This window comes from Zalophus californianus, chromosome 4 (assembly GCF_009762305.2).
Source record: "Zalophus californianus isolate mZalCal1 chromosome 4, mZalCal1.pri.v2, whole genome shotgun sequence".
NCBI lineage: Eukaryota > Metazoa > Chordata > Mammalia > Carnivora > Otariidae > Zalophus > Zalophus californianus.
This window is the reverse complement of record NC_045598.1, coordinates 281,109-302,858: the sequence shown is the minus strand read 5'-3', so window position 1 is coordinate 302,858 and position 21,750 is coordinate 281,109. Positions and strand designations below refer to the sequence as shown.

The 21,750-nt window shown below is 56.2% G+C and overlaps 1 protein-coding gene and 1 long non-coding RNA gene across 5 annotated transcripts in view; one reads left to right on the top strand and one right to left on the bottom strand.

Annotated features, from left to right (window-relative positions):
* The window catches only part of TTLL10 (tubulin tyrosine ligase like 10), a 57,359-nt gene continuing 35,609 nt past the window's right edge, over positions 1 to 21,750 (bottom strand). Inside the window, exons 1-13 of one of the 4 annotated variants that reach the window (XM_027583697.2) lie at positions 15,009 to 16,227; positions 13,398 to 13,799; positions 12,630 to 12,710; positions 12,418 to 12,553; positions 12,172 to 12,290; positions 11,857 to 11,986; positions 10,408 to 10,493; positions 9,914 to 10,085; positions 8,842 to 9,013; positions 8,019 to 8,159; positions 1,310 to 1,426; positions 889 to 982; positions 1 to 507 (exon numbers count right to left, since the gene is read on the bottom strand). In XM_027583697.2, the coding sequence (XP_027439498.1) occupies positions 59 to 507; positions 889 to 982; positions 1,310 to 1,426; positions 8,019 to 8,159; positions 8,842 to 9,013; positions 9,914 to 10,085; positions 10,408 to 10,493; positions 11,857 to 11,986; positions 12,172 to 12,290; positions 12,418 to 12,553; positions 12,630 to 12,710; positions 13,398 to 13,722 (2,022 nt within the window). In that variant the 5' untranslated portion in view covers positions 13,723 to 13,799; positions 15,009 to 16,227 and the 3' untranslated portion in view covers positions 1 to 58. Of the gene's footprint in view, positions 508 to 888; positions 983 to 1,309; positions 1,427 to 1,454; positions 1,700 to 8,018; positions 8,160 to 8,841; positions 9,014 to 9,913; positions 10,086 to 10,407; positions 10,494 to 11,856; positions 11,987 to 12,171; positions 12,291 to 12,417; positions 12,554 to 12,629; positions 12,711 to 12,932; positions 13,010 to 13,397; positions 13,800 to 15,008; positions 16,229 to 21,750 lie in introns of those variants that run through there. The other 3 variants (XM_027583706.1, XM_027583716.1, XM_027583723.2) reach the window with 3 other exon arrangements.
* On the top strand, positions 10,323 to 17,649 carry LOC113916780. Its single transcript, XR_003518027.1, has 3 exons — positions 10,323 to 10,456; positions 16,283 to 16,431; positions 17,290 to 17,649. It is a non-coding gene; the product is annotated as an uncharacterized LOC113916780 (long non-coding RNA).

Below are 21,750 nucleotides of genomic sequence, written 5' to 3'. Positions count from 1 at the left end.
GACCGTTTGTAACAAAGTAGCCTTTATAGGTCCCGAGAGGGCGCTGGTGGCCCGCCCGCTAGGAGCCGCGATGACCCGCGTTCTTGCGCTCCTCGCGCTCCTCCTCTCCCAGCCCCGGGGAGGACTCTCGCGCCGGCTCCCCAGCGCCCGCTCGCGGCCGCTCGGCCCCGGGCTCCCGGCTCTGGGCGCCGTCGGGGCCAGGGCCGGGCGGTCGGGGCCGCCTCTGCGCCGAGGGTGGCCGCCCGTGCGCGCCCCCGGGGCTCCGGGGTAGCGCGGGCCTGCGCGCGCCCGGACCGTCGGCCGCGCTGAGCGGAGGTGGCGCGGAGCAGTCGGCCTCGCACGCAGGCCGGGGCGGGGGCAGCGGCGGGCGGAGGGCGCCGCGGGAGCCCCCAAAGCGCGGCCACAGGTCCGTCTCGCCGTTGTGCAGGAGCACAAAGCGGCGCTGTGACCGCAGAGGCAGCATCTTCTGGTTGCGCAAGCTCTTCTGAAAGGTCTCGATTGCCAGGTCTGGGGAGGCGTGGGAGGGGATGAATGGGGGCATTGGTTGGGGGGACATGGGAGGGGCAGGGACTCAGCCTCCCCAGCATCGTGGTTGCAGGGCTGGGGTGGAGGTTCTGAGGACAGAGGAGGAGGTGAGGGAGTGCTGAGGGGCGGGACTCAGTGAGGATGAGGTGTGGCCCGCACCAAGTCAGTGGGGAGGTTGAGCAGGGACACCTTTCTTCTGCAGGGCCTGAGCAGAGGGTGGGGTTTCCACGTAGGCCGTCTGGATGTTGGAGAACTAAGTTTGTGGGCGTCTGAATTTGGGGAGAGGGTGGGGTGGCACATCCCAGGCTGGGCAAGCAGTGGGGGGCCGGTCTGAGGGTTCTGGGGGCTGCACAAGGGCCTCACCCAGGGTCTCCATGACCACGCCTGGAATCACCTCCTTCAGGACTTCACAGTTGGTGTGCAGGGCAGGGTTGGAGTTCATCTCCAGCAGCCACACCTGGGCCCAACACTGGTTAGCACGGTCCCCACACATCACCCGGCCAACAGGAGGCTGAGGCCCTGGTCTCCATTAAGGCGAGTGATCCTGGGCAGTCCCTTCTTTTCTGTGGTCTCACTCCTCATATTCGCCCAATGGACTAAAGCTCTGAGGGTCTGGCCTTGGGGGGCGCTGCTCCAGCTGCAGGAGCTTGGCAGGGGGTGGGGGAGCCTGACGGTAGACTGCACCCCATGGGCTTGCCTGAGTGGTCAGGATATGCACACATGGCCCCTGTCTCCTTGCACCTGCCTACCAAACCCCACCTGCCCCAGGAAACCTCAACAGTACCTTGAAGTTCTCATCAATCAAGAAGTCACAGCCAATGAGGTCGAAGTAGCCCAGCTTGCAGTGGAGCTTGGACTTGACAGCCTGGAAGCAGTGGGCCATGATTTGCTGCATCTGCTTCTGTGAGTGGGACAGGGAGGGGGTGACTGCATGTTACCCCCTGATGACACCTCCCAGGCCTGAGCAGCCACAGCCACGCCCCTCACCTGGGCTCCGACCTGTGTGCTCACCTGCTCTCTCCTGTTCCCTCACCTGGGCTCCGACCTGTGTCCTCACCTGCATAGCTACACCTGCTCACACTTACACACTGAGTCACAGGCTTACAGCTAGAAACTCATTCACTCTTGTTTTATTCCTTCAGCAAACATGGGCACTTCTCCTTCATGGCAGGTACTGGGGTACAAGAGTGAAGAGAACTTTGAGCATCTCACTCATAGCAGGAGAGATAGAAAACAAATGTGACACGTAAATCACTGTATATTTTGGGCAGCATACCAGGCAATAAGGGCTGATGAAGGAAATGAAGCAGAGTTAGGGGTTGGAGGGTTCTAGGGTAGTTGTTGCAAAGAGGGGTATGGGGTGTTGGGCCTCATTGGGGAAATAGTGAGCAGACTGAAGACTGAATGGAAGGTCTGTGGGATAGGGCATGGGGAATTTGGGGGAACAGCACAGCTGTAAGTGCGAGCATGTCCAAGGTGTTGGGGGAATAGAGTAAGGCTGCTGTGGCTGGAGCAAGCTGGAGGGGCAGCAGGAAATGAGTCCAGAGTGGTGCCAGTCATGTCATGGGGGCATGGGAAGCACTTTGCCTTTCATGCTGATATCAGAGCTGTTGGAAGGTGGAGCACAGGAGGGGTATAACTAATTCATGCCTAATAGGGTCGACTGGCTGTATGCTGAGAGAAATGGAGGGGCTATGAGGAAGTTGTTGCAATAATTCAGGTGGCTTGGGCAGGTAGAGGTAGTGGGCTGGATTCTGAATATATTTTGAGATAGAGCTAACCTGATTGGTTTATGAATGGGTTATGAGCTAGGGAAAGAGTTATCTTTAAGTGTTTGGTCTGAGAATCTGGAAGGATGAAGCCCCCATCAACTGAGAAGAGGAGGAGAACCATGGAGTCTGAGATGTTTAAGAGCTTGCAGATGGGGTGTTGATAGGCCCTGGGATATAAGGTTCAAGTTCAGGAGAGAGGTCAGGGCCAGATGTTTAATTGTGGAGCCAGGAGACTTTTATTACCAATGGGTGCAGATAAAGAGCAGAGCCCTGGGCTTCCAGAGAGCAGTAGTTGGGACATGTGGGGCCAGAACAGGGGGCCAAGAGGGAATGGGCAAGGTCCTGGAAGCCATAAGGGAAGGACACCAGGGAATGAACAGTTGGTCCAAACTGGCTGACAGATCAGGGAAAAAGAGGACTGGGAACTGACCCCTGGGTTTGGCAACATGGAGGTCACTGGTGACCTCAATGAGTGTCTCAGTGGCAGAAGAAGCCTCACTGGAGTGGGTTCAAGAGTTCAGCAAAATGGCAGAGAAAGGACACCTGAAAATTAGTCACTCCATAAAAGCCACACACACACACACACACACACACACACACACAACCTGGCAAAAATAATCAGAATCAACTTTTTCAGAACTCTGGAAACTAACCAAAGGCTTTCAGCAACCTGAGCAGTGCTTATGAAAGAAAAATCTTGAATCTTGGTAAGAAGAGCAAGCTTTGTAGCATTTTAACTTGCCCTAGTTTTATCCCTACCTCCCAGCTCAGGGCTAGGCTTGAAAAAAATCTACATCCTCAGTACTGGAGATAGAATGGACTTAACTTGCAAAGAATTGCAGCTATTTGTTGTGATCTCTCTGCTGGCCCCCCAGAAGATATCACTTGAAAAGAACTAAAGGAAAATATGAGAATGATATCTTACCAAATGGAGAATATCAGTGAGCGAAGAGACAGATATTACAAAAGGAAACCACATAGAAATTCTGGATTTGAAAAGTATAGTAAATAAAAAATAAAATTCACTAGAGGAGCTTAACAGTTGTTTGAAGATAGGTCAATTAAGATTATCCAGTCTGGGGAACAGAAAAAGGGGAATGAAGAAAAATAAACAAAGCTACAGAGACATGTGAGACGCCATCAAGCACACCAACATAAATAATGGGAGTCCCAGAAGGAGAAGGGTGTAAGAGGCAGGAAGAATAGTTGAAGAAATAATGGTAGAAAGCTTGCCAAATTTGATTTAAAAAAAAAAAAAGTCTACACACCCAAGAAGATCAGTGAGCTCCAATTAGGATAAACTGAAAGAGATCCACCATACCATAAGCAAACTTTCAAAACACAAAGAGAGAATGTTGAAATCAAGAGACAAGTGATAAATCACAAGGGATCCTTGATAGGATTCACAGCCAACTTCTCATCAGAAACCATGGATTCCAGAAGACAGTGGGATGACATTCAAATGCTGAAAGGAAACACTGTCAACCAAGAATTCTATATCTGGCAAAACTATTCTTCAGAAATGAAGGAGAAATCAAGACATTCCCAGATTTTAAAAACCACGGGTTATCACTAATAGAACCGCCCTAGGATCCTTCAGGCTGAAATGAAAGGGCACTAGACAATAAGTTGAATTCATGTGAAGAAATAAAGAGCACTCATATGACTTTTAAATTTAAAAGTCATATAAATGAATTTTTTGGTAATTTCTTTTTGTCTTTTATTTAAAAAACAACTAAATAAAACAAAAATTATAAATCAATATTGATGGACACACAATGTATAGAGATGTAATTTGTGACAACAGCATAAGGGGAGGGAAAGAACTATATAGGAACAAGGGTTTTTGTGTGTGTGTTTTTTAATACTTTTGAAATTAACTTGGTATTAATCCAAACTAAATTGTTATAAATTAAGAGGTTAATGGAAATCCTCAGGGCAACAGCAAAGAAAATAATTCAAAAACATATAATAAAAGAAATGACACTAGATATGGTACACTAGGAAATATGTATTTAGTACAAAAGGAGGGAGTAATGAAAGAATTGAGAAGCAAAAAAGATATGACATGTAGAAAACAAATGGAAAAATAGAAGAGGTAAGTCCTACCTTCCAGTAATTATATCAAATGTAAATGGATTAAACTTTCCAATTAAACAACAGAGATTGGCAGAATGCATAAAAAAACAGAACCCTTGATATCCTATCTATAAAAGATTCACTTTAGATTCAAAGACACAAGTTGAAAGTGAAAGGATGGAAAGAGGTATATCATGCAAACAGTATCAAAAGCGAGCTGGAGTGGCTATACTGATATAGATTTTAAGACAAAATAAGAAAATAGATTTTAAGACAAAAATTGTTACTAGAGAAAGAAAAGGGCATTGTATAATAATAGATCCAGAAGATGTAATAATTGTAAACATACGTGCACCTAACAACAGAGCCTCAATATTCATGAAGCAAAAACAGAATTGAAAGGCAAAACAGACAATTCAATAATAATAGTTGGAGACTTCAATATCACACTTTCAGTGTTGGACAGAATATTTAGACCAAAGATCAACAAGGAAAGAGAAGACTCATACAACACTATAAATCAAGTAGATCTAACAGACATCCACAGAACATCCACAATAGCAGAATATATAGTTCTCTCAGGTGCACGTGGGACACTCTCCAGGATAGACAAAATGTTAGGACATAAAGCAAGTTTCAGTAATTATGAAAGAGTTCAAAACATGCAAAGTATGTTCTCTGACCACAATGGAATGAAATTAAAAATCAACAAGAGAAGGAAAATTGGAAAATTCACAAGTCTTTGGAAATTAAATAGCACACTCTTCAGCAACAAGTGAAATGAAAGTAGAACACACAAAATCTTATGCAACGCAGTAAAATCAGTGCTTAGGGGGAAATTTATGGCTGTAAACACCTGTAAAAAACAAGAAGAAAGATCTCAAATGGATAACCTAGCCTTTAACCTTAATAAACTAGAAAAAGAAGAGAAAATCCAAAGCAAGCAGAAGGAAGGAAAATAATGGCTATAAATGGAATAGAGAGTAGAAAATCAATAGAGAAAATAAATGAAACCAAAAGCTGGTTCATTGAAAAGATTGACAAAATGGACAAACTCTTAGCTAGATTGACCAAGAAAATGGAGAGAAGACTCAAGAAATCAAGAAAGACCTTACATAGAGAGAAAAAATCATAAAAAGGATTATAATTATTCATAGAACACTATGAACAGTTGTAGTCCAATCAAATTAGATGACTTGAAAGAAATGGACAAACTAACAGCTTGACCCAATAAGAAATAGAAAATCTGAATAACCTATAACAAGTAAAAGTTGAGTTAGTCATAAAAAAACCTTTCCACAAAGAAAAGCCCAGGATCGGGTGGCTTCACTGGTGAATTCTTCCAAACGTTTAAAGAATTAACACTAACTCTTCACAAGCTTTCCAAAAATAGAAGAGAAAGAAACACATCCCAAGCATGCAAGAGAGTGCTATAGACCAATACTGCTTATGTGTGCAGACACAAAAATACTCACTGAAGTACTAGCAAACTAACTTCAGCAGCATATTTAAAGGTTAATAAATCACGTCTGAGTGTGACTTATGCCAGAAATGCAGAGCGATTCTATGCATGAAAATCAGTCAAAATAATACAGCACATTCATAGAATGAAGGAAGCAATAACTATCAAAACAGTACACCGGCACACGCATCAGTGGAATATAATTGATAGGAATTCTAGAGAAACCCAGACATATCCGATCAATTGATTGCCAACAGTGTGCCAAGAACAGTCTCTTTGACAAGTGGTGCTGGGAAAGCTGGACATCCACACACAAAAGAATAAAGCTGAACCCCTCCCACCATATACAAAAATTAACTCAAAATGGAGCAATGACCTAGCTGTAAGAGCTAAAGCGATAAAACTTAGAAGAAAACACAGGTACAAATCTCTATGACTTTGGATTTGGCAATGGATTCTTAGATATGAATTAGATGAATTGGATTTCCTCAAAATTGAAAATGTTTGTGCAAGAAAAAGGACATTATCAAAAAGTGAAAGGACAACTCACAGAATGGGGGAAAATATGTGCAAATCACATATTTGATAAGGGTCTAGTATCCAGAATATGTAAAAAGCTCTTAAACAGACCTATAAGCTCTTAAACAGAATATGTAAAAAGCTCTTAAACAGACCTTATAAATAAGCATGTGAGAAGATACTCAGCATTATTCATCATTAGGGAAATGTAAATCAAAACCACAATGAGATACCACTTCACGCCCACTGGGTGACAAAAAAAAAAAAAAGGAAAGAAAGAAAGAAAAATAACAAGTATTTGTGAGGATATGGAGAAATTGGACCCTTCTACATTGCTGGTGAGAATGTGGAATATTGCAGCCCCTGTGGAAAACAATTCAGCAGTTCCTCAACAAGTTCAACATAAGTTACCACATGACCTCACAATGGCATTCCTAGCTATATACCCAAGAGAACTGAAAATATGTTCATGCAAAAACTTGCATGTGAGTATTCACAGCAGCATTACTCATAACAGACAAAAAGTGGGAATAACCCATGTCCATCAGGTGACAAATGTTTATCCAAAGAAATTGTATATCCCTACAATGAGACATTATTGAATCACAGAAAGGAATGACGTATGGCCACATGCAGGAAAGGCCACATATGGTATGATTCCGTTATTATGAAATGTCCAGAATAGGGCAATCGGTAGGGACAGGAGTGGTCACCAGGAGCCGGGGAGAGGTGATGGGGAGTGACTGATGATGGGTGTGGCTGTTTCTGTTTGAGGAACCAGGTGGTGATCATCGCACAACTTTGTGAATATACTAAAACCCCCTGAACTGTACACTTTAAAATGGTGAACTTCGTATCATATGAATTATCAAGAATGAGAGAGGGAGGGAGGGAGAGGGAAAGGGAAGAAGGGAGAGAGGGAGGGAGGGAGGGAGGGAGAGAGAGGGAGTGAGAGAGGGAGGGGAGGGGAGGGAGGGAGGGAGGGAGAGGGAGGGGAGAGGGGGAGGAGGGAAGGGGAGGAAGGGGAGGGAGGGGAGGAGGGAGAGGGAGGGAGAGGGAGGGGAGGGGGGAGGAGGGAAGGGGAGGGAAGGAGAGAGGGAGGAGGGAGAGAGGGAGGGGAGGGGAGGGAGGGGAGAGGGGGAGGGAGGGAGGGAGGGAGAGAGAGGGAGGGGAGGGGGAGGGAAGGGGAGGGAGGAGGGAGGGAGAGGGAGGGGAGGGGGGAGGAGGGAAGGGGAGGGAAGGACAGAGGGAGGAGGGAGAGAGGGAGGGGAGGGGAGGGAGGGAGAGGGAGGGGAGGGGGAGGAGGGAAGGGGAGGGAAGGAGAGAGGGAGGAGGGAGAGAGGGAGGGAGGGGAGGGAGGGGAGGGAGGGAGGGGAGGGAGGGGAGGGAGGGAGGGAGGGGAGGAGGGAGGGAGAGAGAGGGAGTGAGAGAGGGAGGGGAGGGGAGGGAAGGGGAGGGAGGGAGGGAGGGGTAACTGGAGACCCCCCCCGAGTGGCCAGCTGCCACACTCACCGCTCACACGCACACACGCTTGACACACACTTTAGTACAGGAATGGGGGAGCACCTCGTGCCCAGCACCCACCCCCCGCCCCCCACCATAAAGGGTCTTGACCCTTAGCCCCCTCCCCACAGGCTGGTGTTAGGGAGGGGCACACGGACCGTGAAGGCGGTGAAGACCCAGTCTCTGGGGAGCCCCTTGGTCTTCCTAAATTTGTCGTTGATGTGGCGGTTGAGGCGGTCCATGCTCCACACTGTGTCCTCCTTGAGCAGCACGTACAGGGGGCTCTTCTTCTGCATGAACTGGGGGGCAGTGCGGCATCTGGAGACCACCACTCCAGAACACCCAGAGGCTCTGCCCCTGCTGAGGGCCCCCACAGAGAGCCCCCACTCCCCCCGCCGCCACTACCCCAGCTACCCGGCAAGTCCGCAGAGGCCCTGCTCATCCCAGGACGCCCTGCAGTGACCCTGTCTGCTGAGACCCTCTCAACCATCAAGTGTCCCACAGATCCTCATGGAAGGCCAGCCCCCACAGAGATCCTTCTCATTAAGACCCTTTCAGAGACCTCTGCGCACAGGGTCTCTCCACTGAGGCCCTCACAGACCCCTCCCCGCTCATTTCCTACCTAACCACCTGGCCCTGGTCTCGCCCCCTACCAGGCTCCGCCTCCAAAAGGCCCAGCATCGACCCTCCATCCATCACCCACCGGGCTCCACCGGTCCCCTCCATGACCAGGCCCCCCTTGACCTCGCAGGGCCCGGCCCCGCCGTAATCGTGCCCCGTCGTTGGTCTGTCCCTGAACCCCTCTCCCCAGAGCGGGCCTGGCGTCCAGTGGCCTCTCACCATCAAAGAGAGTGGGCCACCTCCTGGCCTGGGCCACCTCTGGGCCTGAGCTTCAGCTTGTAGCTTAACTCCCCTCTGTGTTCCAAGCAATGATCTCGTCCCAAGGCTGCAGAGAGGCCCTCATCTGTGGGGTACCCTTACCTGGTTGGTCAGGTGGCCGCTGAGGTCGCTGGAATGGGGGTCATAAAGGCTGAGGGTGAGGCGGGCATAGCCATGGCCAAAGAAGACCATGTACGGCATGGCACAGGCAATGAGCAGGTAGGAGCGCACATCAAACTTCTTCCCATCCAGTAGCAGGGGGTTCTGGATGTACCTGGGGGCACATGGGGGCTGAGCACGTGGCCAGCGTAGTCTGTGTCCCCTGGCCCCCACCTGGGCCCAGACCAGGTCCTCAGCACCACTTGTCCCAGGGACCTGTGGGCTCTCTCTTCTGAAAGGACATTTCTGAGCCTGAACAGTTCAGGGAATTGGGAAGGAGGGCCTGGCCCCTAAATCTCAGCCCACTGCACATGTCTGGGGTGCCCCCCCAAGGGGCAGTTTTCACTAGGATCCCTGAGGGTGGGAGCAGATTGGGCCCCTGTGGGCAGGGAAGACTTCCTGGAGGAGGGCGGGCGGACACTGGGCCTTAGGGTGGACGGCCAGGAGGGGACATCCCAGGTGGAAGGAGCTGTAGGTCTAAAGACCCAGAGGGCCGAAGGGAGGGGCGGGGCCGCAGACAGCAGCTGTGGCAGAAGTCACCCTGGCACGTGGGGAGGTCAGAGGGACCTACTGGAGACCAGATTGCTCTCCTCCACCTCCCCGTGGGAGCTTGAGGGTCTGGACCCTGTCCAGAGGCAGAGGGAGCAAGGGAGGGGTGGTTAGCTCTGGCTTCAGGCCTGAAGGCCGGGGCTGGCAGAGAGGCTGGCCTTCCTGCAGGACAGGACAGAGGGGCAGGGCCCAGGCTGGGGAACAAGCTGACCAAGGCTTCCCTGGCCCTACCTCATGGCCAGGAGCCTGTGTGCGTGTGGGGGGGCGGGGCACCTCCTCTGCAACCCTGACAAGTTGTGACACCCCCACCTCTGCCGGGTACGCAGGGGCCCAGCTGAGGGCACCACAGCTTTCCACGACCAAGCACTCCTCTATGGGCCCTGTGACCCCTACCAGCTCTCCCGGGAACCAGCGGGGCCCACGGTCAGCCCCACCATGAACGACGCCCCGTGCCCATGCCCAACACCTCTGCACGACCCGCGCCTGAGGCGCCCTGAACGGCATCTTGCGGTAGATGGGATCGTCCTCGATGCTCTGGGTCTTGACTCGTAGGGCGGCGACTTCCTCCTGGTTCCTCAGCAGAAAGATGCCTTTGCCCTGGTTGGAGGCAGTGGGCTTGCAGATCCATATCTGATTTTCTGTAGGAAGAGCCACCGGAGCTTCTTGGCTGGTCCCGCCCCGCTCGGACCACGCCCAGTCATGGCCCGGCCACGCCCCGGAGTGACCACGCCCAGGGCCCAACGGTCCTCCCGGCCGTGGTCCCGCCCCCTGCCAGGATCCGCCTCTACAAGGCCCAGCCTTGGCCCTCCACCTACCGCCCGCCGGGCTCCACCGGTCCCCTGCATGACCACGCCCTCCCTTGACGTCGCAGAGCCCGGCCCCGCCCTAATCGTGCCCCGTCCTTGGTCTGTCCCTGAACCCGTCTCCCCAGAGCGGGCCTGGCGTCCAGTGGCCTCTCACCATCAAAGAGAGTGAAGAACGCCTCTCTCTCGTCCCTGATATCCAGACGGTAGGTCTCTGGGAAAAATTCTTCCATTTTCAGGACCCTGGGGGCGGAGGGAGGTGGAGAAGACACAGGGAGGGCTGTCCCCTCCCCCCAGGCTAGGCCAGCCAGCCTTTCTAGGGGACTGACCCGGGGGCAGCTGGAGCACAGTGTCCACTGGAAAGCTGGTTGCCTCTGTCCCCCAACCCCAGCTGTTCTTCTGCACGTTCTGTTCCCTTGCCAGGAGCACTCTTTTCTGGGTCCTTGCTCACCTGGCTTCTCTACAGGCTGCAGGCTGCCTCACCCACACCCTGGCCCCTCTCCCACCTCCCCACTGCACTCCAGCCCACACCGGCTCAGGCACTGTGAGCGGACAGTTCAGAGCTGTGTCCCCAGGCCAGGACAGTGTCCAGCATGCAGTGAGTGGTCTGCATGGGTCCCTGAACACCCCGGCCTAGTCCAAACCTCTTCCCCTGGCCTGGGGGTGCCCTTTAACCCCTTTTCATCGACCACCAGGCCATCCTTCAATTTAGGGCACAATGGATCTTTCCAGCTGGGCTGAATGCATCTACCTCTGTGGCCTGGGGCATCCTGGGCTGGTCCATGTGAGCTCCTCAAGAGCAGATGCTGTGTCCTTTCTAGATCTGTACCCCAGAGGGAGGGCCTGGCCTGAGTGGCCACCCAGTAGTGGGTGGAGAATGGATGGATGGGTGTTTGGAGAAGTGAATAGGGGGGGTTTGGATAGGTGGGTGGTTGGATAAATGGATTTTGGATGGAAGTAGGTGGATGGGCAGGTGGTCCAGTGGTTAGATAGATGCTTGGAGGGAGTGGGTTAGAGTTATTGAAATGTGTAGGGTGGAGGTGGACAGCTGGACATGTAGATGTAAAGGTGATGTCATGGATGGCCAGGTGAGGGGGTGTGCTGCCTGCCTGGTTGGGGGTGGATGGGGGTGGGTGGGGGGAGACAGATGGTGAACATTGGTTGGATGGACAGGCAGATGAGTAGATGGTTGGATGAATACGCAGAGTGGCTCAGGCACAGCTGTGCGGTGGGTGGGGCAAGGGGAGCAGAAGCGGAGTGGTGTGGGAGGGTCTGGGGAATGGGTGTGGGCGGTGGACCACAGTGGATGTATGTATAGATCACTGGGGGGTCCGTGGGGGTAGGCGGATGGGTTGGTTGGCAGGTGTTTGAGGATGCATGGATGGAGGCGAACAGACAGAATGGTGAGTGGATGGATGCCAGGGAGGGTGGTCAGGACCAGGGATGGACGCGATGGATGGGTGGGAGTGGGACCTAGAAGAGAGCAGTGAGGGGGTTCGTGGGATGGGGGGTGGGGTGTGTGGACGGTGTCCTGTTGCTCTGGAGGACACGCAGCTGTGCGGTGAGTTGGTGGTGGGGGCCTGGGGTGGGTGGGGGGCAGGCTTACTTGGCCTGGGCACAGGGTGATGTCTTGTGGATCTTGTTCACGACCCTTGAGTACTCCCTCAGGGCACTGAGCAGCCCGATCTTGGTGGTGAGGAGCTTGTTGTTGGGAATCTGGTACAACAGCTGCTCACCTGGCAGGGGCAGAGTCCTGGCTGGCATGTGGTGCTGCGGGGCCTGGGCTGCCCAGGCCGCCGCAGCCTCCCGCCTTGGCCCCCGCCCTCCAGAATGGAGGGCAGTGGCACCACTCGGCCCCTGGCTCTGGACCAGGAGGCTCTTGCAGGCTGCAGGCCAGAGCCCCTGGCCCCTCCCCTGCTACCTTCCCGGAAGCGGTAGTAGTTGTCTCTGCACTTGAGCTCACACCACTTCAGCTTACAGTCCTCACGCCGGCTGTCTTGGACGCGCTGCCAACCCTTGCCCCTGCAGTAGGAGCTGATTCTGCAGGGGCACAGGGGCAGTGGTGACCCTGGGGCCCTTGGAGACCGGGGAGCGGGTAGGCACGGGGGGGGGGGAGGGGATGCAGAGGCCACAGGCAGCAGGGCCGAGCCTGAGGCCCCCCACTCACATGGAGGCCCCATTGGTGCCTCCGACGTAGAAGTAGGGCCCCTGCCCGATGCTGTGGGGCTGTTTCTCCCCCTCCGGCAGGTGCCTCTCCAGGAGAGCGGCCCGAGGCCTGGCAATACCAGTGTCGTCCAGGAGGTCTGTGGGCGGGTGGGGGGTCAGAGGCTCTGGCCCGGCTGGAGGCTTTCCTGTCCCCAGGCCCTGCCCCAAGCCCACCTGCATCCGGTCCCAGCTGGCGTAGCGAGTGCAGGACCTGCTCCTCTTGGTTGCTCCCCATTGGTCTCTCATGGGCCCAGCCTGTGAACAGGGTGGGGTTTGAGGTGGGGGCTGGGGGAGGTGTGCGTCCTGACTCTGGCCGTCCTGCCCATTTCTGGCAGCCCCTGGGCGGCCCCCCCAGCCATCTGGGCCCGTCTCAGCCCAGGCTGAGTCCTGACCCGTGGGCCTGAACCTGTCTTGGGCAAGAGGGGAGAGTCATCACCATTTAGGGCCAGACTCAGAGTGGGCAAGGTCCCTGCTTACCTAGAGGGCAGGGGCTCCGTGCAGAGGAGGGCTATAGGGCGTGAGGCTGGAGCTGGGGGGGAGACAAGTGCAGGGATGTGCCCAGGAGAGTAGGGGTCACAATGTCTATCATGATGTCATGGGTGACCCACGTCAAGCAGGGGAGATGGATCCAGGCCTGTCCTGGACAGGGGCTGGGTTCTGGGGCCAGCAGGGGCAGTGCCCACAGTCAGGGTGGCACGCCCAGACTGCGGAGTGCCGCTGTGTCCCCTCTCTGTGCCTCTTCAGGCCCCGGCTCTGCTGTCCTCTGCCCTGCTCATCTGGCCCAAACCGTGCACCCAGTGCATGGCCTTCTCCTGGCCCCTCTCCTAGAGAATGGCCATGTGTGGTCCGCCCATGGGAATGCCTTCCTCGGGGATGGGACGCCTGCCCCAGGGAGGCACTGGCCTGGGGTGGGGGTGGAGCCAGTCCCAGGGCTGCATTCACCTGGCACCCAGGTGTGGCTCCACCGGACCCCTGCAATCCTGGACCGCTTGCCTCTCTTCCCACTGACATGGGTCCGAGTGTGTGGTCCCCGACGGTGGATGAAGTGGGCGCGGCTTCGGGCTGCAGGCGCGGGAACGCGAGGGCGGGGGCACCTCTGGGAAGACACCACCCCCACCCCTCTATGGGATCTTTGGGCAGCCCATGGTCCTAGCGCTGGGGAGGGGTGCCGCCTGGGATCCTGGACTTGGGCTTCTGCTTGCGGCTGGCTTCTGTCTCTGGTGACCGTAGGGCCTGGTGCCCTGTGCAGGCGAGGCCATCTGCGCATCCTGTCTATCGCAGACGAGGCTTTCCCTGCGGGGGCCGTCTGTCTGGCATTGCCATGCTTGGCCTCGATGGTGCTGGCTGTAAGGAGGGCCGCTGTCAGGTCTCTGGGACCTGGAGGGGCACCCTGGCCCCAAGCGGGTGCCTCCCCGAGTTGAGGGTGGCACTGCGACATGGGGCTTGGCAGTAAGGTGTCCGGCAGCATCCTCGCTGGCTCCGGGCCCTGCCCCGAGGACCATGTCTCCTTTTGAGCACCCTTTCCCATGTGGCCAACTTGGGAATATTTCAGGGATTTTAGCCATTCTTTGATGGGTCCTTCCCAATTAGGGGGCTGCTTGGGAGGTGAGGACTTTCTAAAGGATTAAAAAAAGATAAGCGGTGGAGAGGCCAGCACACTGTGGAGTTGGCAGGACAGAGAAAGGACAAACCAGGTGCCAGCAGATCACTCTCCAGAGAGGACAGTCACTTTGCAAGCAAACCAGCTGGTCACCCAAGAAATGCTTTAGTCCCCACTTAGGACAAAAAAGGAATAAACTCTGAATAGCTGTCAACATGATTATGGGAGCTGGGCTGGTAGCTGGGGTTGGGCTGAGGGTGGGCTGAGTGTGGACCACCCAGAGTCCCTTGCCCAAGCCCTGGCCCACCCGGAATGGGAGGGTTCCTTGGAGGAGGCTGAGTGTGGGGGCTGGGCCCGGCCCGGCATGGCTGTGGGGATACAAGCCTGCTGAAAACAGGGAGAGTGCATGCATGTGCGTGCCTGGGCTGGAAGACCCCGGTCCCCTCCCACTAGGCTCCCAGAACCCAGCAGCCAGTCCCAGAGTCCTGCTGGGGGTATAGACCCCCCACCAAGATACAAATGTTCAGTACCATCCCTCAGGACTCTTGAGTGGCCCCGAGGGCCCCCTGCCCCCAGGTGTGAGAGCTCCACCCACACAGATCCGCAGAGACATGGACACAGTCACACACATGTGCAGGGAGTGGGGGAGGGGGAGGGAGGAATGACACAGAATCCAAGGAAGCCAAGCCCTGGAAGGGGCTGGGCTGTGAATAGGAGCCTGGCCGCTCCCAAGAGAGAGGGTTGGCTGCAGGGTTGGCTGCGGTCAGAACAAAGGGACACAGAATACGAAAGGGCTGGTGGAAATTAAAAATGCAGTAGAAGTGTTGGAAGTTCAAGGAGATGGCGCAGGAAGAACACAAAGACGGCAGTGGGAAGGAAATTGAGTTAAGCTGGCATCTGCGGGGGACCTGGCGCTGGACTGGCAGAGGGGCCGAGGGGGGCATCCAGAGCACCTGGGGAAATTCCTGGGCAGTCCAGCTAATCCATCTGTGCCTCCCTTTCTTCGCCTGTAACGTGGGCTGGGCTGGGGCCGCCGGGAGGACAGAGGGCTTCTGACACATGGGACACACGTCAGTGTGGGCTCGTAGTGGCAGTGCTGAGGAGGGCGCGGTGGCATTTGGGCGCGACTGGGGAACGGCAGAGAAACAAGCACAGAACAGGGCGATGGTCAGCTCCAGAGGGAGTGGACTGTGTGTGGTGCCGGGGGTGGTGTGCAAGAGACGGGGCCCCCGTCCTCCAGCGCCCGAAGTGCACGGGTATGTAAGCACAGCGGCGTGCGGGGTGCTCCGCAGGACCGCAGGACCGAGAGCCGGAGCTGACGCCTCCCGCCGGCTTTCCTAACTCTGCGGGCACCCACTTCATCCCGGCTTTACTTTGAAGAAAGACCTGCATTGGTACCTGCTTTTGCTAACTGAAAAGTCTGAAGAGGATGTTTGCTTTTATGAAAAAAGGCAAAAAGGGAAAATGGCGCTTAGCTGTTTTGCAGTGAGCCCTTGCAGAGGCGGCAAGCAGCTGGGTGGGGCTGCCCAGCCCCTTCCTGGGGACCACCTCCGCACCCAGCATCCAGCCCCAGAGCCCTGACCTGTGTCTGTGGGCATCTGCGCTTTATCTCGATTTAGGTTGAGCATCTGTTAGCAAGATGTATCCTAACATCTCAGAAAAGCCTAAGGAAGGTTATTTTGGGGTCTGGGAATGCTAAGGTGTTTTTTTTTTTCATATAAATTAATGGAAATTGGCTCTTTGCTTTATGCCATCTCAGCTTATGAAAGCCTTCATAGGAGTGCCCTACTGATAGTGGGAAAACCTGTATTTATTACTTTCACAAAGAGAATTAAATAAGGCATGAGTTACCGTTTCTTGTCATTCAAGTTAACAAAGATCAAGAGAAAAAAAAAAAAAGGAGCCTGGGTATGCACGCAGGTGGTGAATGGCGGTGGCTGGCAGGAGGGTAACGGGTGGGGATGTGGCATAGGTGTCAGGCCTCTGGGCTCTGCGAGCCTTCGGCTCTAGTGCTTGCACTTTTCAGAGTTTCTCTGAAGGACGTAATTCTAAATACAGAGACAAAGCTTTATGCTCAAAGATGTTCACGGCACGCGTTTACCACAAGGGTCGCCGGCTGGGAGCCCCGGCCATGAAGGAGGGCCACCACACATTCCATAAGGGCCGCGGAAGCAGGGGAAAGCTCGACTTCAGAGTAAATTTTGAAATAAACTTTTTACCTGGTCAGGTAAAAAGACCGGCAGGAAACGGCACCCCAGGATGATGAAAGGAAGACCCTGGTGAACCTGAAGAAAATGTCCAAGAAAAGGAGGAGACGTCAGTGTCCCGCCATATGCGTCTTCTCCCAAAACACACTTTTGTCCTCATGCTAAGGAGGTGCTGACATTGTTGGATGGGCTGGGGGCTCCTGGCAGGGGGCGGGCTGTCTGGGACGATGCCCTTCGGGCGATGGGTCCGGGGAGACAGACCTCGTCCTGGGCAAATGGGCTCTTCCTGAGGAGCGGCCACCCCCAGAAGGCACACCCCTCTCGGCCTGGCCTGGGGGTCTATGACCCTCACGCTGTGGCGCTGGGGGTGTGGACCCTCCGCAGAGGGGGCTCATCTCAGCCAGGGTGCCCCTCTCCTGACCCTCCTTTGTCTCCCTTCTGCTCCTGGGCAGAGTCCTGACAGAACCCACAGGGGCCCTGGTGTCCAGGTGGGGAGGGGGGCACAGGACAGCGGCCATGGCCCTCACACCCAGCGAGGACTCGCGCTGGTGGCCCGCCTGTCCCTCCTACCTGCCCAGCAAGGTGGTGTGAGCCCTCTGCCAGGGGAAACAACAGTGGTGGCCTGGCAACTGTCTCTGGGCAACAGCAACCCAGTGGCCCAGAGGGAAGCAGGTAGATGGGGAGCTGGGCAGGAGGCCAGGCTCCATGGGGAGCTGGGCAGGGGGCCGTCGGTGGAGGTGGGGGGTGGGGCTGTGGCTGGAGCAGGGGCATCCTGCATCTTGTGCATAGTCCCCACCTGATCATCCCTGAGCCTTCTGAAGAAGCCCAAATCCATGCCAGAACCCCAGGACCTGACCCTGTAGCGGATTTTGTGTTTCCTAAGCGTTACCTGCTCTATTTCATCTCCCTTTACCACAGCCTTTCATGTGGTGTCTGCCTTCCAGTCCTGTGGCCTTGTTGCCCTCCAGAGTCTTGTGTGGGTCTCAAGGGTGTCTCTGCTTAGGGTGCCTTAACTTGCTTGTTGCAGGACTGGACGGTGGCCCCCAAATGAGTCCATGTCTGAAGCCCCAGAGCCAGCAGATGCGACCTTACTTGGAAAAAGGGTATTTGCAGATGTGATTAAGGATCCTCCTGGATTATCTGGGGGGCCCTAAATCCAGTGACCAGCGTCCTCACAAGAGGGAGCCAGAGAGAGGAGACCCGGGAGAAGCCACGTGAAGATGGGGGCAGAGACTGGGGTGGTGTGGTCACAAGCCCACCAGAGGCCGGAGGAGGCAGGAAGGACCCTCCCCTAGAGACTCTGGAGGGAGTGCCCCCCAACCCCCACCTTGACTTCTGACTTCTGGCCTCCTGGACTGTGAGAGAATACACTTCTGTTGTTTTCAAGCCCCCAGTTTGTGGTCATTTGTTACGGCGGCCCTCGGAGACTAACACACCCTTTAAACTGCTCCTTACTTTTGAGTGTCCTGTGGGTGACCCCACTCTGGGGAGGCCACCCTGACCCCACACAGAGGCTGATGCACTCCCAGGCTCCTCACTTGCCTGTACCAACACTGGGGGCTTCAGGGGTCAGTCTTGCTGGACTGTGGTCTCCGACTCTCTGCCCTGAGGTGGCCATGGGTCAGCCTGCAGGGCAGAGAGCCCCTCCAGCCAAGCCCTGGACTGAGTGATTGGGGCTGGTGACCCCCCGGGCCTGGGCTTGCCAGGGCAGCAGTGGGTGTGTGAGAGTGGGGCCCCTGGTCTTCTCCTTGGCCTGAGCACAGGACCCCCAGAGCTGTCTTCCCTTAGGAACCCATGCTCCCCTCCCCATATCACTTTTGGGGACCCAGACTCCTTGGAGGCTCCCAGGCTCCTGGGCCCAGCCCACCACTCTGGGTCCCTATGGGTTCTGGGGAGGCGGCCCCTGCCTGAGGTGACACAAGAGCTCAAACTCCAGAACCCTGCCTCATAACCCGTCAAACTGGATGGTGTGGGTGCCGCCCCAGCCTTTCCCACGATGGTAATGGCCTGGGGCTGGGTGTGTCACTGGGCAGCCTGGAGCGAGGGGGAGAATCATTGAGCTGCCATGGGGCAGGTGGTAGCTGAGGGCCTCTGAGCCGGGGGTGTGCTGGGGGTAGGAGGTGGTGGTCCAGCCCTCCCTCTAGGGCCCCAAGGGGAGTGGGGGAAAGGCCCAGCACCCCTCCTGCGGCCGAGGTTGTGGAGTTGGTGCTTTTGCTGGGACCGGGCTGTGCTGCCAGGATACTGGGCCAGGAGGTCCCGCTGCTTGACCTCATGCAGCCCCTGGACTCTGCCACCTCTGCTCGGCTCTTGCAGGTGTCTGCATGGTCCCCACTTGGTCCTCTGCTCCTAGAGGCCTTCCTGGGCCGCCCTAGCCCCCCTCCCCCCACCAACCACCACCTCTTGACTGCTCTGGCTTCTTCAACACTGGCAGCCCTCCTGGTTGGCATGTCCTGCCCCCAGCCTCGTCACCATCTGCTCCTCCCGCTCAGGGACGTTCCTCCTCTCCCCAGTGTCCAGGACTGTGCGAGTTTGCAAAAGGTGCTCAGGAGAGACTTGGTAATGGAAGGAGGGAAGGTGGGGAGGAGCTCCCCCAGAGCCCCCAGAGGTCCTCTCCTCCCTGACTCTGGCCGCAGAGCACTTGGGCCAGACGCAGACCCTAGGACCTACTTGGAATTCTCAGGGGAAGGAAGGGGATTTTGGGGGGCAGCCATGAGGCTGAGGTTGGGATCAGCATCCAGAAGTTTGGTTTGGGGATAGCTTTAGAGGACATCTGCATGGGGGTAGAGGAGAAGGGAGCAGGGAGGGAGCTGCAGGGTGGGGGCCTGAGGGCAGCTCAAGATTAAGGGCTGCTTGCCCTTAAACCCCCATGGTGATGGTCTGGCACCTGGAGGGCACTCCCCGACTGACTGCCTAAGCCCTGGAGATGGGCCTGTGGGGACGTGGTGGGGCCCTGATATGAGGCGCATGGAAAGGAAACAAAGGTGGCCTGCACCCTCCCCGTCTCACCCCCTCCCCTGAGCTGCTTGCTCTAGGCTGAGGAATGGGTCTTATCCATGACGAGCTCCTAGTGCTGCCTGGGTGGGGGAGAGAGCGGCCCAGGGAGGTTTCTGGGTGTGCTGCTGGGGCCCTGGGTTGGAGGTTTGGGGGTACAGGTGTGTAGGGGGGTGAGGGAATGAGGTCACTTCCCTGGAGAGGGTTCTAGGTGGGGCTCCGGGGCGGGGGTTACTGCAGCCCCTGGGCTTTCTTCTGGCTCTATGGCGGTGCCAACAGCCTGGTGTCTGCCTCACCTGCTTGCAGACCCTCAGTGCCCTGACGGCCCCGCCCAGCCGTGCACCTGGGATGAACAGAGGCCAGCTGCCAAGGTACCTCACACCCTTTGTTAGGCAGATAATCCATTATGGCCCCCCCCCCGGCCCCCGCCGTCGTGGGGGCTGGGGAGGTCCCTGCATGGACACCAGGGAGTACGCGAATGGGCTCACGGGACCACGGGCCTCGCCCTCCACCTGGTGTCCCTCCAGGGGCTCCTCCTGGCGGCGGTCAGGCCATGGATGAACGGCATTACCAGACAGTATTAGACAACAGAACCCAGATCTAACCGTGTCTGGTAAGACGCCCATCGGCAGGCAGTGGTGCAGGCGGCCTCGAGTCGGTGGCGCTTCTAGGACGGGAGGGCACTGCCCATCCTGCAGCACCCTGAGGAAGCAGGGAGACCCCCGTGAAACCCCCGACCCTCCTGAGTCTGCAGAGTGGCCCCTGTCACCTGGTGTCTGGCTGGAGCCTCCCAGGACCCGCGTTGCCCCAGGGCGGCTCTGAGGAGGGCTTTCCTGCAGACCCGAACCCCAGCAACCCCAGCACACAGCCTCCAGGTGTGTGTGTTTGTGGGTGTAGCGGGGGAGAGGGCGATCTGGTTTCCCTGCACTTGACCCTGAGTGTGCTCACCGTGGCACCCTCGCCAGTTTCCTGAATGGCTCTTGGCTGGTTAATGAATAACAGTGAGGCCAGTGACAGACCCCTTCCTCCCAAGAGGCCAGCTGGGACCCAGTGCAGGGTGGGGTTCCCGGGGCCCCAGAAGGGCCGCCCCTGTGCAAGTCAGCTGGGCAGGTCTGGAGACCGGCGTCCTGGCTTCAGATCAAAAAGATTAAACAAAGGGCCATCCTGGCCTCGCCGATTTCGGACAATGTTCCCATTCTTAACTGCAACACTGTGGGGGCTGATGGGGGGAGAGGGAGACTCTGTCCTCATTGGGAAACAGCACAGAATGTCTACTGCACTCTGCCTGTGGGTTTGGGCCGGGGCACCCAGACACACCCTTGTCCTTCCTGCATCCCTGGTTGACCAAGGGAGTGAGTTCCCCTTTGTAGAATAAGAGTCCTGGTGTGAGAAGAGAGGCCACTGCCCATGGCTGGCTCCACTTGGGCAGGGCCAGCTCCCAAGGGACAGGCCAGGGTGCCCTAGGACAGCCATAGTGGATGTCTGACCCTGGATGGTGAACAGGAGGGGCTGAGAAGGGTAGGTGGGGGCCGCCTGCTCCCAGCTCCGTACCAGCCAGAAATGCATCTCCTCATGTGGCTGCTGACCTGGGCCCAACATCCGTTTCAGCCCTCAGAGTCTAGCCACGGCAAACACACTGGAGCAAAGCAGGTGGGGCTGGGGTGTGTGCAGGGGGTGGTGTGTGGGCCAGGCCCCCAGGACGATGTCGATGTCCAGGACGGGACTGGTGGCCCTCTCCAGCCTAGTGCCCTAATCCTAATGGTTTCTCCCGGGGATCAGAGCACCCTGAGAACTCAGCTCGGAAGGGAGCCAGGGGCCCCGAGCCTGGCCTTGGTGGGACAGCAGAGGGGTGCCCATCTGCCGGTGGGGGCCCCCCGATGGGTTGGGCTGCAGAGCTGAGACAGGCCGTCTGCCCATCTCTAAGCCAGCCCTGGGCCTTGGCCCATCTTTGGAGTCCAGGAGCTCAGGACGGCGTGTCCTCGGGTTGCTTCCTGGCCGGCAGGCGGTGGGTCACCTTTGAACATCGTTACCAGACAGTGTTAGAGTTAAGCCGAGAAATCCAGCACTGTCCGGTAAGATGCCCACAGAGGCCCAGGTGCACCTTGGCCCGAGGACAGGGACAGACACCTGGTGCACAGCCCTGGGCAGGCAGGTTCCAGTGGAAGCGGCTGAGGATCCCTGGGTTGGGAGGCCTGAATGCTCCTCCCTGCTTTCTGCAGAGCGAGGAGACCTGGGGCTGGAGAGCCAGGACCAAGACCCGAGAGGCTGCCAGTCTGCAGGGTGGCCCGTGCACAGGCTGGGCCTGACCACCCCAGGCTGGGCCTTTGCCCTCCAGAGCCCTTTGTTGTCGCCTGCTCAGCCCACACCTGCCAGGTGTGGTGGCAGCCGCGGCTCGGGTGCTGTGGGCAGGGCCCAGATACCTGAGCATCCTAGTCCAGGGTCAGTCTGGGGAGGGGGGTGCTCAGTGCAGCTGCAGGACAGCTTTCATTCTGGGGGA